This window comes from Opisthorchis viverrini, assembly GCF_000715545.1.
Source record: "Opisthorchis viverrini unplaced genomic scaffold opera_v5_216, whole genome shotgun sequence".
Lineage (NCBI taxonomy): Eukaryota > Metazoa > Platyhelminthes > Trematoda > Opisthorchiida > Opisthorchiidae > Opisthorchis > Opisthorchis viverrini.
The window spans coordinates 752,477-768,403 of NW_008751872.1; the positions used below are offsets into that span (position 1 = coordinate 752,477).

Sequence of the window (15,927 nt, forward strand, 5' to 3'; positions counted from 1 at the left end):
ATTGATGCCAGGAAAGCCATACCAGCAGGCAACGAGTACGACGGCGCACGCAAATCCCTCAAACGCCAAATAGTGAAGAGTCTAAGGAAAGACCGAGAGTTCTGGTGGACATCGAAAGCTCGGGAGATGGAGAAGGCTTTTGCTACGGGAAACAGCCGTGTCCTTTATCAACTGATACGATCGACTGGCCCTAGGAAAGCGACGGTCAGCGAAACGATAAGTGAAAAAGATGGCTCATTAATTCACTCGCAAAATGCCGAGAGATCTATGTGTATGTGGTCCGTTATCTTCCTTGCAGAGCACTAGGATCTCAACCTCATTCGGACACGCTAGTTCCATAATTTTTCAAACAGCTTTTTTGTCCCGGAATGAAAATCTATGTGTATGTGGTCCCGTATCTTCCTTGCAGAGCACTAGGATCTCAACCTCATTCGGACACGCTAGTTCCATAATTTTTCAAACAGCTTTTTTGTCCACGGAATGAAACCGAGAGTATGGATTCTTGGATGCTTGTATTTGGAATTTTCCCTCAGGATAAGGCACAGCATGGAAATTTGATGCAGCGAAAAAGTCTTCTTGATTTGTTTTGGTGCCTAAGTGTATCGCTGAAGAAGCGGCTTATTAGACCAGCTTCTACCTCGAATAAGGTTGTGCCTCAATTGTTACCACGGGCAAATTTACCAAACTTTAATCAGATTAGTTCATACTTTCAGCTCATAAACCCTGCACCGAAGTGCATTTGTTCCTCCTGTTACAGCTTTGTTCACCAAAGATAAGGAGAAAAAGGGATTGAGAACCACGTGCTGGAGACGTCGGCCCAGTCTGTATTGACTTCAAATGAATGTTTGTCTAGTATGGCATGAATTGAGTGCTACACAGTGCAGGCGATAGGATGGCCATTGGCTGTTTGACGATGGTATATGTCAAGGTCACCAATCACTAGTTTTATCTTTCTCCGCGGTCCCCATTCGGGGAGATGGCTGAGTTCGTTGGTAAGCGTTTTTATGCTCCGCCAAGAAGTCAAGGATGACTGCCCCTCTTTTGTCACCATCCGATGCAAGCCTGGATAACGATAGCTCGACGTCCTCTGGTATACTGCGTACATGGCGTGACCAGTGTAACCTGTGGACCGTCACCAGCTGATCTTCCGAGGGAAAGTTGGACTTCCAGAAGCCCACCTGGCGTACCTCGGCATTACTCATCTAATAGGAACATCAGACTCGCGCAATGTTTCGGAGTCACCTATGTTCAAGCAGAGTTCCCTAAAGTCTTCCACACACAACTACCACGTCTGATCCACTCACAGGGGCGGATTTTACCGCGACACTCAACAGCCAAACTCATGTCACGTGGGCACCATAAATGTCGAAGCTTAGCAAGCGTTGCTTGGTCCTGTCCCATTCGGGAATTAATTTCATCTTTCACTCGCCCGACTTGTGCAGCTGACCGAATTGATAAACCTGTTCACCACGTTAAACCATGTTATACTACAAACATGAGGCTTGGGGTTAATCCCACCCAATCTTGCAGCAACATGTTACACTTTGTAGGTCCAGAGTGCATACTGAGCTGTCCAGTAGAATTATTTTAGCTTTTTAAAATAGTTTAGATTTCTAAGGGGCTAGGTCCAAGTTCAGCGTACCGATTATCCTCGAGCGAACGCCCCAGCAGCTTTTCGATCCCGACGTTAGAGTCAGGTAAAGAAGATTCAAGAAGCGTATCAGTTACGAATTGAAAAAGGGCGATAGAGGACATTCTTCCCTGACGCCAGTGGATGTGTTGAGCTCAGGAGAAAAGTAGCCATAGACACACACGCGTCCACAAGAGAAAGCCTTTATAAGGGGTAAAAATCTAGAACTGACACCTCTCTTCGGCGATCACCACCACGGGGTCTGAAACATGTCGGAGATCGAAAAAAACTATCATTTCTGCGTGCCGGATAGAGAAGTGCCATTCCGACACCTGTTGATCCCCGGAAGTTCGTTTGCTTCCATCTCACAGGACTTCTTTCGCACTTTGTTTATCGAAAGTGGTTAGTGCAGTGTCGCACAATCGTCCTGAGTCAATGCAGTGACATGAAGACACCTGGTTTCATTATTCCAAGTGTTCGTCACAACACTAGTAACCTAAGCATTCTGCTACGTTGTTGTCAAGCAAGTATTTTTTGCTCATGAAGCCCCTGTCGATAGTCCCATGAATCACGTAGCTGTCCAGTCATTAGGTTCCCACTTACTGGTGACAAGCCTTTCAGTAATGCCAAAACTATGTGTGGAATGTCGGAACAGGCGGCCATGGGTTTCTGATCAGGTCGTTATTCATGGTGTGTAGGCTGAACGATTGTCCAGGTGATACATGTACTTGGTGGTACATACTGTCTAAACGCAAATTTCTCATATAAAAATATACAGCATTTCCTTTTTATCATCACGGTGAATGAGCGAAACGAATTCGACTGCACCAGAGAGTTTGTTGTACTTCGGAGGAGCGAGTTGATTGCAAATGCTGTGCGCAACCACGTGGTTATACGAAAGAGATTGTTGCTAGGTTGAGGGTATTCCATCCCACGGGGGTAGTCTAGGGTGTTCTCTGAAGTAAATCCTTGGGGATCGATGGATTTAAAGCAGTTCCACCTCTTGGCGCCTTTCAATGATGGTATCTGGCCATGTTTCTTTCTTCGTCAAACTTATTCCCGTCAAACACCTGATTTGTTGCGTATCACTCCGATTTTTTTCGTTTGCAGTGGATAGCGAAGAGGCCGTACTAAAAATTCTAGCAAAATATCAGGGATCCACTTCACAACATCCAGGAGCGTCGGATACTTTCGTCGACAGAGTAAGTGCCCATGGATTCAAGGAATCTACTCGCGAACCGATTTTCCCCCCAGAATCCGGTTACTCCCACCCATCCTGTATTCCCACGCTTTCCCATAAGGTACTGTCCTCCTGACCTGCTACCATGGTTAGCTATCATCTATCAGAGGAAAGCAACTCACTCAGAAGGGCGCTGTCTCAGAATAGTCTAACGCAAGTAATAGTGTCATGGATAGTCTCCTTAAGATAGTCAATTCATAAATCCTGATCAACTCTAAAAGGTAGTTCTTTATTTGGGTGGGGCGAAAGAGGGTGAAATCACCCATTTCTCGAGCTAGAAGGTTTTTGATGTGTGGTTTTAAGTGGCTATCTCCTTCATGAAGGGGCGCAGTAGTGGAAGCTAGTTCCGTGTCAGGACAATCGTCTCCTCAAACAGAGTGTATTCCCCTTGGAGAGCAATGTATCGCCCCTACCATGGTTCTCACATGAGGCTGATAAATTTCTAGCTTGCTTTCCTCGTAGACAGTTTCCACTGTTTACCTGACAACTGGCAGCAACTTTGCATGTGTTCTATTCTCTCTGCAACAACTTGCTCCCACCGAACTGCTGTGGACTTCGTATGACAACCCGAGTAGTAATCACCGTATCAAATGACTAGTCAGTTTGATTCAGCCATATGCGTTCGATAGCATCTGTATATGCTGATGTATTTGATGAAACATGTGCTAGCAAATCACCCAGTGGCACGAAGAAGTTGTTTGGCGTCGGTTAACATCGTGTAGGCTTCGATGACAGACCGATAGTGAGAAGAAAGTGATTGGTTGTTACGATCAACCACATTTCATACTTCGCTTATTTCGATCTCGTGTGTGACAAGCGCCTCATACCAGACACTGAGTCTTAAGTGTTCACTTGTATATTTTTGTGTGCTCCTTTGTGTTGACTAGCATTTCTAACACGTCGAATACAACCATTTTTACGATCTTCCTCGACTTAAGTTGCAGTGCAGACGCCACCTCATGGTTCATTCGGCTTGATACTGAAGACGGTAAACTGTTGTTCCATATTAGTCATGCAAGCAGATTGGTCAGACTTACCGGGGCTTTAGTTATGCTTCGCCCCCCCAATTTCTTATTTCCAGTCGTACTTGTTCATAAAACGCACCTGTCGAACTGTCTACCACCAACTCGCTCGTTCGCCACTGAATGCACTGCACTGACGTGGCGACTATTCTCCCGTCATCACCACAGATCAATAGTAAGTAGATGGTTGTGATTGGCATTTCCTTGGGGAATATGAAAGCGTAATGCGATCAGACCGTCCAGAGGCACATTTAGTGGTAGAACGTGATGGGAAGATGATCTAATTATCGAAACTTGGTCACGGTACATCTGCTCCAGCCTTTACAGTGTTACCTCAGCGCAGATTCAGCCAGTGAAAATAATGTAATGATACTTGTTTGAATTAATTCCTCGTGGTTATGTGCTCGGATGATTACCGCAGTATCCAATTCCGAGGTAGTCTGAAAGTGATACACAGGCGTAAGGGAAGACCACCACGAGAAATGGATGTCTAGGAGGATCTAGTTTCATGCTTTTCAGGAGGAACCAATCAGCAAAGACCAGATAACCACTCTGTTTCAGTAGGAATTCAAAATGTTGATTGTCTCCCTTGTTACAGTCAACCTGCCATAAATGAGGAGGAAATCTTTCTTGTGGAGATCAGTTCGGGACCGTGCTTGTTTACAAAAAGTCAAACATTCAACTAGTGGAGATCGGGTTGAAAGTACACGACTTTCCTTCCCTCCTGTGCCGCGCTTCCCTTTTTGGCACAGTTGCTATTCTAGAGAATATGTGCAAAACAGTTAGTCGGTTTCCATGTCTAACAGATCTGTTTATTTTTTGAAATTGGGAAAACGTTAGTCAAGCTGGTTGGCGGTGATACAAGCAGCCGTTGTGCTTGCAAACTTCCGACAATCAGCTTGGCACTAAAATTTTCACACAGACCTCCTACAGTGCCATTGTGATGCGGTCGCTTGGCTGAAGTGGACTTACTTTGTCACACGTTTCCTTGCGCACGTTAGTGTGAGAGCAACTGTTTGTATAGCAGTCGTGCTTGTATGCTGTGGAATTTTCGGCTCCTGTCACATCATCATCCCTGCTTTGGCTTCGGTCGGCGGCTATAATTGGACACTGATAAAGATGCACAAATCTCCCCAGTTCACCGGTGAACCGGTAATCATCCCTACACGCTAGAATCTGGAGAGTGACTGGTCGATGCGGTAGTGAACGCAGGTGGCGTAAATGGGCGCGCTCATTTTCCAGCGTAATTATTTGAGATAATCGTAGGAAAATACAGGTACAAACCACAACCCTTGACTCACTATTACAAATGTGACCATGAATGTCGCTTCCTGCACAACTATTGGCGTCTGTGTGAATCAACGAGAATCACGTGACGCTTCCACATTGGCAGTCTGCTGGATCAATTAATAAAAATATAAAACTAGCTCCATGGCGGACGTCAGTCTCCAGACCCTCATATGCTAATGCGAGACCGAGAAATGATGCCCATCTTCCACGTTACTGGAACGGTAATTATGTATCACCCGCTGGATGGGCTAGCTTCAGTAACACTTGTCGCAAGAAATCGTGGACACTGTTCGATGTTTCGCTGTAATACCACTTATGATCAAGACCGCCTTACTATTGATATGACGTAAACTGATTGTAAGGCAACAAGAGGGGCAACAGAAATAGTGTTGCGGTTTTCCGGAATCACTGTGAAACACATCGGTATTGCCACAATTTTGCAGAACGAGCGCACCGTTTTCCTAGGCTAAGAAGGACGTATGCCACTGACGTAACGCTGTGAAGAAAACGTTTTGAATTAGTTAAATAGTTGTTATGTCATGAGAATGCGGGAATACAACCTTTGGTTATCGTTTTGTCTATTCAGTTTTGAACTCCTTATTACATCACCCTCGCTAGCCGTCACGTTTCTCCTGTTCACAACTTTAGAGATTGTAGGCCACGAGGTATGTCGTGGTGTATCTACCATGCACTTCAATCTACTGATCTCACCCTGATTCTGAGATTACCTGTACTTTGAAACACTCCGTCATGCGCCTCCCTAAAACGGCCGTTCTTAATCATTTTCGCCATTTTAGAGAGTTAGATACCATGTTGGTTTACACGTCCCAAGCTACGCTGCTCCTTCATCAAATTAAGAAATAGGGTTAGGTGCTCTGCTGTTAACAAACGAAGGTTTAGCGGCCCCTTTACAGCAGTCTACTTTCCGGGGTAACCGCTCTCAACAGATCCAATCAGTGAGGGTTATACTGTAATTGAATCGCTTTTTGAATAGGCCTGTTACGCAGTGCAGAGATAGCATACATCAGTTTCGTCAACTGGAGTGACTGCTCATAGATGAATTACACTCCACTGAGATAAGTCGTAATTTGAGCGTTGGGGAGAGATAGCTGCGAAATGTCCATGTTGGCGTCACTTTCATTCAAAGTTGACTGCAGACAATAAACTAGGATAATAGAGATAGAATCCTCGGGCCTCAGTTTGGGAAATGTCTGGGTGGGTTTAAAGTCTCCTGTATCAGGCGGTTAAATGATATACCGCAAAATCTGCACTAGCAAAGTAATTCAGAGAGAATGTTTTTGTGTGCACCAAACTTATTGATGCAAGGCGCACCTCGTGGTCAAAGCAAAGACAAAGTGGAATCTCCCGGCCAACTGCAAAGGTAAAAACCTATTTGTTCTAGACCAAAATACGGACTACTTGGTAGACTTGTCGACTGTTCGGTAACCCCCACCCAACAGAGCACAAACGTTAACCTTGCTGTTCAAGATAGAAACTAAGTTGTGTTCACGGACGTGCATTGCCATTAGGTTCCACATGTCCTGTAGCTATGATTCTCTCTGAATAAACGCAGCTCATACAAGTCTTTTTCATTACAACAGGCCGACGGCACCCTGAGAATGTTGGCAGCCGCCATTTCCACCTCAATCGCTGATTCAACTGCCCATGGTAGTGAGCGCGTGTCAACTGCCCTCCCAAGCGCGACAGTTGCAGATATCACACGCAGACCACAGCAGCAGATGGTTGTCGTTATCCGACGTCAACCCGGTTCCGGCCTGGGTCTCAGCATCGCCGGTGGAGTCGGGTCTATTCCCTATCAGGGCACCGACCAGGGCATCTTCGTCAGTCGACTCAATCCGGATGGATTGGCGTTTTCATCCGGTCTTCGGCTGAATGACAAGATCCTTGAGGTTCGTTCGTGCATTGTTGCACTATTTTTTGAATCACCCACCTTTACGGTTCCATACCCGATAGGACACCCGCTTCTCTGAAATATGCCCCCTCTAAACAAGGAGATTCCGGGTCCTTCAGTAGTTGCACTATATCCGTTTATTAATCAGTGTGTAAATGTAACATCTTTCATTTCTTATTACATTTCATGAGCTCTCTTTTATTGCTATCTATCAGTCGTTCGCTCGACTACTACTAGACATGATGTGAATGCTAGTCTTCCACGAAATCGAGTGTCATCTCGGTGTAGTTATCCTCGCTGCTAGTGATTTTGGCCATCATATGAAGCCTCCAAGGAGGATCCTTTCAAAGTGAGGTCTGTGGAACCCACATTAGGGGCAGAGAAGCCCCCTCAGTCTCCTCATTTTTGATGACAACCCTAAGTTCCTAGATTACAAAAGCACGGAATACATAACTTTAAGCTACTGTGCCTTCATACTTCAACCTTGAATCATGATTGCACACTGGGCCTCAGGTTACCTAGCAAACTTCTTTCCAAATGAGCTTGTTTGTAATCCGCTCATACAATCGGCTGAATAATCCACGTAATTCTATACACAATGAATGACTGAAGTTCAATGGAACCATGCGTATGATGATCACAACATACTGGTATGCACTGTGTAGTCGGCCGCACCTGTTTTAGGTTCCCGGTCCTCAAGGAGATAGAAGAACGCGTGAACTGATGAATGGAACGATGTAGGTCAGCTTTGTGGTTCTTGCACCCCTTTCGGCTTGTATTTTCACAGGTTTCTTAGCACTAGAGTCCGATCTTGTGGTAAGAAAATTGTCTCTTCTAACAGAACGCACTACCCATAGTGTTTCTTAGAACAGTTCCCTCTGGTTGACTCCTGCTCCTACTGAGAATATCGCATGGACCTTACTCTGAATGGGAACGCCCTTTTTCACCTTACTTCGGATGCACCGCTCATTTAGGGACTGGGCTACTATGAAGATGATAATTAAACGACATCCCTAATTCAACACAATACCCCACCACCGATTCCGAAGAGGAACCACTCTTCTGCAACGTCTACAAGTGTCTCTTCACTTAAGGTTTTGTAAGGGGCCTCACAGAAGGGGGCCACTCCCAGCGAAAATCGCCAAAGATAATTTTGTGGTTTCTGTTTTGGGATACTCGTACTCCTTCACTCCTTCAGCTGTCAAGAACTGTTATCCCGACCTGTTTGGTCCAGCTCACTTGTTTTTTGTATTTTAGGTGAACGGGACTTCTCTGGTCAATGTGGAACACCATGTGGCAGTCGGTGCTCTCCGAGCTAACACAGATGAATTCCGCATCGTTATCTCCCGCGAGGCCACAAACCCTGTCGACGGTGTGCCTCCGTCTTCCAGTATTTTGTCCGCGAACGTTTTGCCTACACTTTCCTTTCCGTCGGGCACAAATCGCCTTACCCCCACCGACTCGGCCGTAAGTACTCATATTTTGTGCCGTAGGAAGATGAGAACTCATCCAATCCAAATTACAAACAACACATTCTTGGATTTCGTTGTCGTCCATACGTTGTTACTTCAATTTATATTTCGGGTATTCGAGTCCTTTACGAGTGGGGCTCAAAGTGTGTCCCAACACATTTTACTTCGGTTGTCTTGCTTGAGGATGAGCCATTTCAAATATCTCGAATCACAATTGCCGTGCAGGGCGGTCGCTGGAAACGGTTAGCTAACTCTGTCCCTTAATCGGCAGTGAATTCCCTATCCACTGTTGCCTTAATCAACTCGCGCACTGGTTCCAGTTGTCACACCTTTGCTTCCCGAGAGAGTGTGTGTGTGTTTGTGGATTGGAGTGAACTACCATAATACAACTTCACTCGACACTGAATTTTTCCTCGCCATTGTGAAATGCTTCTCAGTAAAGACCGCATCTGTCGGCCTTTGGTGGTGGCATCACTATTCGTGTGGATGACAGATTATTGCTTCCCCCCCAGCCTGTGGGTAGTTAACTTAATAGGACTCTGTCAGACACTTTACTGGAATTTGAAGCACCTGACAGGACCAGCACAGAGTGTGAACTTTCATTGATTCATCTTTTGCGTGCGCGCTCTTAGAAAAATCCCCAGACGTTATTAAAGTTTTTGAGAAATGCTTTGGTGGTAACAACCACCGATTTTTTTGACACTTTCTAACAATGGTCAGGTCTCCGGACGATATACGACCATTAAACGCACTACAAATCCGTCAACTCTGCGGTTGGAAGATGCACGTTGCACGATGGTGACCTCGTACATTGGGTTGAGCGGCTCTACTCCATACAGTTTCTTAGGGACGCAGCCTTGACTTCACGTCGTATTCCTTTGTACAGCACATAGAAAGACTCATGTCGTTCATTTGCTGTTGAAACTCCTATCAACTCAACTAGTTGTACTCGATATGCCCTACCCCACTGGTATCACACTGAATGTGTCAGAGTATTGTAGTTTTTTTTAATTATCAGCCCTAATTCGCCAACGTTTTACCAGACCAGCACATTCAGTTTGCAACGGTTTACTTGTCGCCTTTTCGATTGCCAATTAACGTGCTCCACTCTCTCAAACAACAATAAACCTGACCAAATATAGTTCATAGCCTCATTTTATCGAAAGCGGTACGATGTTTGGTCCGCACATCTCTGGCTTAACTGTATGTTGTCCAATAGTTCTCATTATTCCCACCCCTTTTCCTTTCTAACCGGGATATTCTAATGATCACGTAACACTTATGCACTATTACTCTCATCACTCCTTTGCCGTGGCTGTTATGCCTAGGCGCATGTCATTGTGACCATGAGGGATAACGCCTCGCTGCTGTCTCTGGACCAGATACTCACGGAAAGAGATGGGTGATCAGGAGCCTTACTTATCCACAACGTGACCGAAACGTTGTTACTAAGAGCTCATTCTAGATAACAACTCATTTTGGCCAGTAGAAGTGATCCCACCGGAGACTCTGGTTCGAATCCGTATTTTGTTATCGTTGCTGACTGACACACATCACTGGGATTATTCTTTGGAACAAGTGGAAGCGGCCACCTCCCTTATGTTGATATTTGCCAATCCGTAACTTGTTTTCGCCGAAAGGTATTCTGTCTACCTTAGACTGCAGCACTACGATAATTAATTCCCCCCTCCGTCTGTTTTTTCGTGATCTTAGCCTAACTTGGTTCGCGTTGCTCGCAAGATAAAAAAAATCCTGTGTGAATCTTCGATTCTCATTTATGTTACGCTAATCAATCATCTTACTGCTGCGAAAGTCGTATCCGATCACGGTTTATGCTTATCGCCTGATTTGCACATTCGATTGACTGAGTTTGGCCTGTTGCCACGTAGCCAGACATAGTGATCAATGGAGATGCTTGTGCGATTCGTTCGTCAATATATAAAACAACACTAGCATAGGTAGTATGAACGAACTGGTAGGAGGTTACTTAGCCTCGTCATTGACCACGTGACACACAGTACCCAGGTCACATGCGTATCTTCGTGTGCATAACTTCAGTGATCAGTCTGTGGTTTTCGTGACCCTTTATTATTTTTCAGATTACTCACAATTTCAGTTCCTTATTGCACTGGGTGTATCACCGCTCCAATCGTTGGCATCCAGCTTCAACCGTTTCAGTCTGAATCCCGCATTTGCATTTTTTTATATTGTCGCTTGCTCCGTACTTTTCTAGTTCCAACACATCAAATGCACTATTCATCGCGAACCAAGTGGCCTGGGATTTAGCATTGCGGGAGGTCGTGGAACGCTACCCACTTCATTAGACCATGGGGTAAGTCCCCTAGTAGAACAACAGCTGTAGCCCCAGTCAGCGCATAACCATAACAATAGTTCACCATGATATCTACATGTCACCATGCCAACAATAACCCCCTTTAATCATAGTTTTATGGTTACCCTCTTCCTTCTCCGCACTCTTGCTTTTTTATCGCTTTGTGCAGCGTTTTGCATTTCTTAAGGTACACGTGAGTTGTGCTTGGCAGTTGTTCGTTGATACATTCGTTCTTCCGGTCAATTTCTGGTGATTGTTCTGTGCTTCGTTTTACTCTTGTTGTCCTTGTTTACTTGCTCTTTTCAAGGTTTGGGTTATGTCTAGTTGATCGGCGAATTGTGATTGGTGATCATGTAACTGCCTGCCCTACTTTTACCATATTCATTTGTTTTGGTTCACCTAACTTGTTGGATGAGCTTCATCACAACTATGCGCAATCGTTTAGCTGTAGTGTCCTTTTGGTGCCTAGCTGCCGTGCTAAAGAAAGGAGGCACGAGGGTTGCGATAATGCCAGGTTACCCCAGCCTAGACAGGATCATTCGAGATGCTGAGGTTGGATTCGAACCACGGACCTTCCGGTTTGTAAGCTGGCGCCTTAACCACTGAGCTATCTCGAGAATTCATATTGTTCGCTCTCTCTGGGGACAACTTCGGCCGTGGATTACCACAAACTCTTTATGAGGCATCCGTCAACAATTCCAAAGTTGATGAATATCCGTTCACATGGGACAAATTGTTGTCCGTCGCATCTTGTTTACTGTTGTTCTACAGGTTGTTTATAAGACTAAAAAAGCTCGCACACCCTACCTCAACACAGCTCTCCAACCCTGGCCCGTATGTCTTGCCTCTTAAATGGTTTGCTGATAACTCTCTGCTCGACCTTTCTGGATTTCAACATTTTTTGGTGATACAGCTTGCTCTGTTGTGTGATATTTTTTACTAGGCTGCTCGTAGCCGCTCTTTTTTGGTGCTCTTGTAGGTGTGTGTAAATTTCAGCCGTTCCACATGAACTGTCCACAGATTGCTCCCCTTCGACGGCTTAGTGTATTGGGTGATACCTCCCGGAACAATCTACCCTGGTTTCTATCCATTTCGTTTGCTAGTGGCAATATTTCCGACTGCGAGACAGTCTGCTTCTGCGTTATCATGCGCGCTGACCACATCGACACCCCTGGACTTCGGCGCTATACTGTTATATATTCTTTGGTAACTTGAAAAATAAAGTGCTCCTGCATTGCAGCAGCCGGTAATGCCCACACGACAAGGTATTCATGGGATTTCATCAAACCTAGTCGGAAGTCAGGTGATAGCCAGTAATGGACTACTCAATAATTCAGCTGATCTGTGCGGCAGTTGTTGGAGCTGTGTAACGTACAGAACATAAAAGTAGTCAGTGTTTAATCAGAAGGCCGCCGACCTTTTCGCCGAGGTCAGCAGTTAGCTTACAAACGTTTCGTCAGTGCTCAGTTACACGAGCCGACTAGTGGGAGTAGCTTTCCTCGCACGCCTGGAACTGACCTTCAGGAATTTACAGTCTATCAGAGCTCATTGACATACATTTTTTTCGTGTGATGAACAGAATGTGTCGGGGTCAGCTTTGGAGTCAAAAAATGAAACAAATAGAATATGAAGTTGACGGAAACTTGAGGACTTCTTCTACCCAATGACGCAAATTCACTTGTAAACTTTCAAACAGTTTTTAGCAACCTTATGATTAGTATTCCTTCCTTTGAAATCACTGTTTTTTTTCGGTGCAGACTGGCACTCTCACACTCACCAACCGATAGTACGTTTCAGCTACTTAATCTGGCATTTTGGTGGACGTCAAACCAGTTCATGCTGCCGTGATGTACTGGCAAAGCTCCTACCAGTTCACACCTCTAGCTGAGGCGAGGGTGTTATAATGGAATTATCAGATGGTGAAACCTTACTGCACATCAACCGAGGGTATGTGTGTGTGTGTGTGTGTGTGTGAACAAAAAAGCTAGGTTTATTTTGTCACTCAGAGTAGTCGAAAGAATGTACCAATAGGATAGAAGAGTACCCTGAGAGCTAATCGCACATTGAAATGTGGGGTTGGGCGACTGGCTGTATTGTCCAAGGTGTTAGGCAGCGTATCCGATATGCAATATGATTACCTAATGGTGTAACCGAAAAATTCAAAATAAACCTTGGAGAACAATTGTTGAATTTAGTGCCGCTCATGGGGGGTGGTGATATTTTTAACTTATGGAAAGAAAACATGGAATAGTTAAACCATCTCGAATGATTTATTTCCACGTCAGTCAGCTAATCTTGATATCCAGTTGATTATCGTATATGAGACCGAGGTACCAGGTGATTGGCACGGGAAATTCTGCTCGGTTCGCCACTGAGGGTCCTCTTCAACTTCCCTTCTTTGGAAATGGTATTTTAGCAACTATCAGTCACAGTCAGAACACTTAGTGTATGCCCGGTTGGTGGCCGAAAACGGTACACACGTTCAATCTGGTGGAGCTGAAGTGATGGCAGCTGGACATTGTCATGATGAAACCTACCTGACTATGGGTCGAAAGATGGTAGCTGGGTTTATGAATTGAGCCACCGTGGGAAACGAACAGTAGTCTTTCTCAAACTAAATCGAGGGTGTGACCGCAAAGATTAACAGAGACAGGTAGGTGCACACATTAAAATAGGGGTCAAGTGATTGACGCATTGAATATTTCCCCCTTGAAGGTGGCAAGTAAGTAACGATCAATCATAGTGGAATGCTCAGTGTACTTCCGACTGGTGGCCTAAAATAATAGACATGTTCTACCTGGTCGATGACTTTAATTGAGTTGTGGAGTGAACAAACACGGTGGCCACACCTGACACGAACCATATTTCGCAAGCAAAGAAGTCTTGATTCGACGCAGTGACGGGACCTTAGGCGTCATTGAAGACAACTACAATGGAGGCTGAATTACTTAACAAACTGAAAACACTGACGATGGAAACTGCACGGACTCTGAATTTTGAACATTATTCACTACTTGGCTGACACAAAGTTGTTTCTTTCCGTAACTATTTGACCCGTAAACTCAGTAGGCTCTAATTCATAGCTTTGAAGAAATTCCGGCGCAGAAATTCTCGCCTGAACAGACCTCAGAAAGTCATGGTTCGAAGTTTTTTGTTGATCCACATCAACTGCGTAAAGCACTGGGCTGTGCTTTTTCCCCTATCCAATTCAGTCATTCGATTGTCCTCTTTAAAAATGCGAGTATTTTGGCATTCCAGCAAGCACGCTGCGATTTAACCGTCAAAAACTCGAAGATTTTCTCGGGATTGTAAAACATCAACGGCATATGAGCCCTTTCGGTTCAAACCTCCTCGTTCATCCCTCTAATTTAGCGTAACTTCATTTTGAAAAAATTCTCACTTTCGTCCTTGCTTAGTAACTTTCCTATCCATTCCGCTTTTTAGCAAATTACCATCAGCAAAATAACTGAGGGCGGTGCCGCAAGCAAGTGCGGCAATTTGCGGGTCGGGGACCAGTTAATTAAGGTGAGTTTTCGTACATTTTTGTGCTTTTACTTCCATTAGCGAGGTTGAAATTCACCCCTATTCGGACGTCGGTTAGTTTGGATTCTGTCGTTACCGTTGAATTACTTCAGTGATTGACGACCGCTCTGCGTGAGGAATACGACCCGGCATTTAGTGTGTCAGATCTTAGTGGACTTCCGGTTCAGTTTTAAGTCTTTTTGTCCAAGGTGCCAATAAGTTACCCGTGGGCTAACGTGTTTCAGTTCACAATTTGATGCTTTGCTCTCCAGCTGTTTGACAGAATAATGAAGGTGAAAGGCAATGGGTAGCCGTTTCAACCTGATTTCTTACTCTTGGCACTCAGTACTATTCTTAAGTGATCCTACCCCACGCCTTCTCAATCTGGAGGGCACTTCGATAGAGATAGTCGTACTAAATCCATCCTCCCCGTGTATTGTGACCAACATCTGGCTTTTTCGTTTGAAACATGATCCACCGGTCCTTCCTTTCTGGGTCTGACAACCTCAAAACGTATCTTCCTACGTTCTTTATTAGTTAGACAGCATGTTCACATAGTTTCCTAGGTGGGGCCAAGCGGCCAGTTTGGATGCACTTATGCAGAGAATCGAACCCAGGTCGTAGAAAGGAAGTCTACAATGTGAACCACTTTGCTTATGGTAAATATCCTGAAAGCTAGTACGCTTGGAGCTAAACCCACCAAAGAACGAGATGTCTCAAGTGGTTAGAGCGCTACTGACCCAACCCAAAGTTCCGTGGTTCGAACCCGATCTCTGCATCTCGACTTACCCCGTCTAGGCTTGGGCAACCTGGCAGTATCCCAGCCCTCGTGGTTCCTTCGGGTAGCATGGCAGCTAGGCACCAAAAAGGTGTTATATCTGAACGATTTATTTATTTGCTTTTAAGCCCATCAGCTGGGTGAATTGCCGAGTACGAAGTTATTACGCACTGCTCGATGTTTTTTCTCTTTTTTTGGTCCTTTTGGCAACCTAAGATTCCGTTTGTCCTGCCTTCAAATCAACTCATCTGGGAAAAAGCAACAAAGCCTTGTCCTAGTCCCACAAACCGACTATTTTCCAAGGGTTTTGATACTTTTATTTAAAGTAAAATGAAACAAAATCTAATTTTATTTAAATTCCCTCTACGTCAATCCGTGAGAATAGAGGCCGTTCATTTCCCCTGTACAACAATCAGCACGTTTGAAAAATGTACCACTATGTCACTTAAGTTTCCAGTCACATTTAGAGATCCTCCATCCTGCTGTAAGCTTGCAAAGACGTTTTTTTTCAAATCCCGACTCTTCATTTTTATGACGAAATTTTAGTGCATCATGGCACAGAACAAACAACTAACAAGGCCCAATGTCCGATCTGCTGAGTTAAAATCGATCGAACAAATCAGTAAAGTCGATCAATCACTAGTGAAACTACACGTGATTGATCGATACAGGTGCTCACATCATCAGTCGATTTTGTTGACGCTGGCCGAATAGCATCTTATTGTTTGT

General features: G+C 44.8%; 2 protein-coding genes across 2 annotated transcripts in view; one reads left to right on the forward strand and one right to left on the reverse strand.

Moving 5' to 3' along the window:
• Positions 1–15,927, forward strand: part of T265_08398 (hypothetical protein) — a gene marked incomplete at both ends in the record, with an annotated part of 80,381 nt that overhangs the window by 44,279 nt on the left and 20,175 nt on the right. Inside the window, 5 exons of the mRNA XM_009174192.1 lie at positions 2,741–2,832; positions 6,784–7,092; positions 8,352–8,561; positions 10,800–10,898; positions 14,343–14,423. Of these exons, the coding sequence (XP_009172456.1) occupies positions 2,741–2,832; positions 6,784–7,092; positions 8,352–8,561; positions 10,800–10,898; positions 14,343–14,423 (791 nt within the window). The remainder of the gene's footprint in view (positions 1–2,740; positions 2,833–6,783; positions 7,093–8,351; positions 8,562–10,799; positions 10,899–14,342; positions 14,424–15,927) is intronic.
• The window catches only part of T265_08396 (hypothetical protein), a gene marked incomplete at both ends in the record, with an annotated part of 18,446 nt that continues 6,740 nt past the window's right edge, over positions 4,222–15,927 (reverse strand). Inside the window, 2 exons of the mRNA XM_009174190.1 lie at positions 4,222–4,332; positions 4,865–4,989. Coding sequence (XP_009172454.1) covers positions 4,222–4,332; positions 4,865–4,989 — 236 coding nt within the window. The remainder of the gene's footprint in view (positions 4,333–4,864; positions 4,990–15,927) is intronic.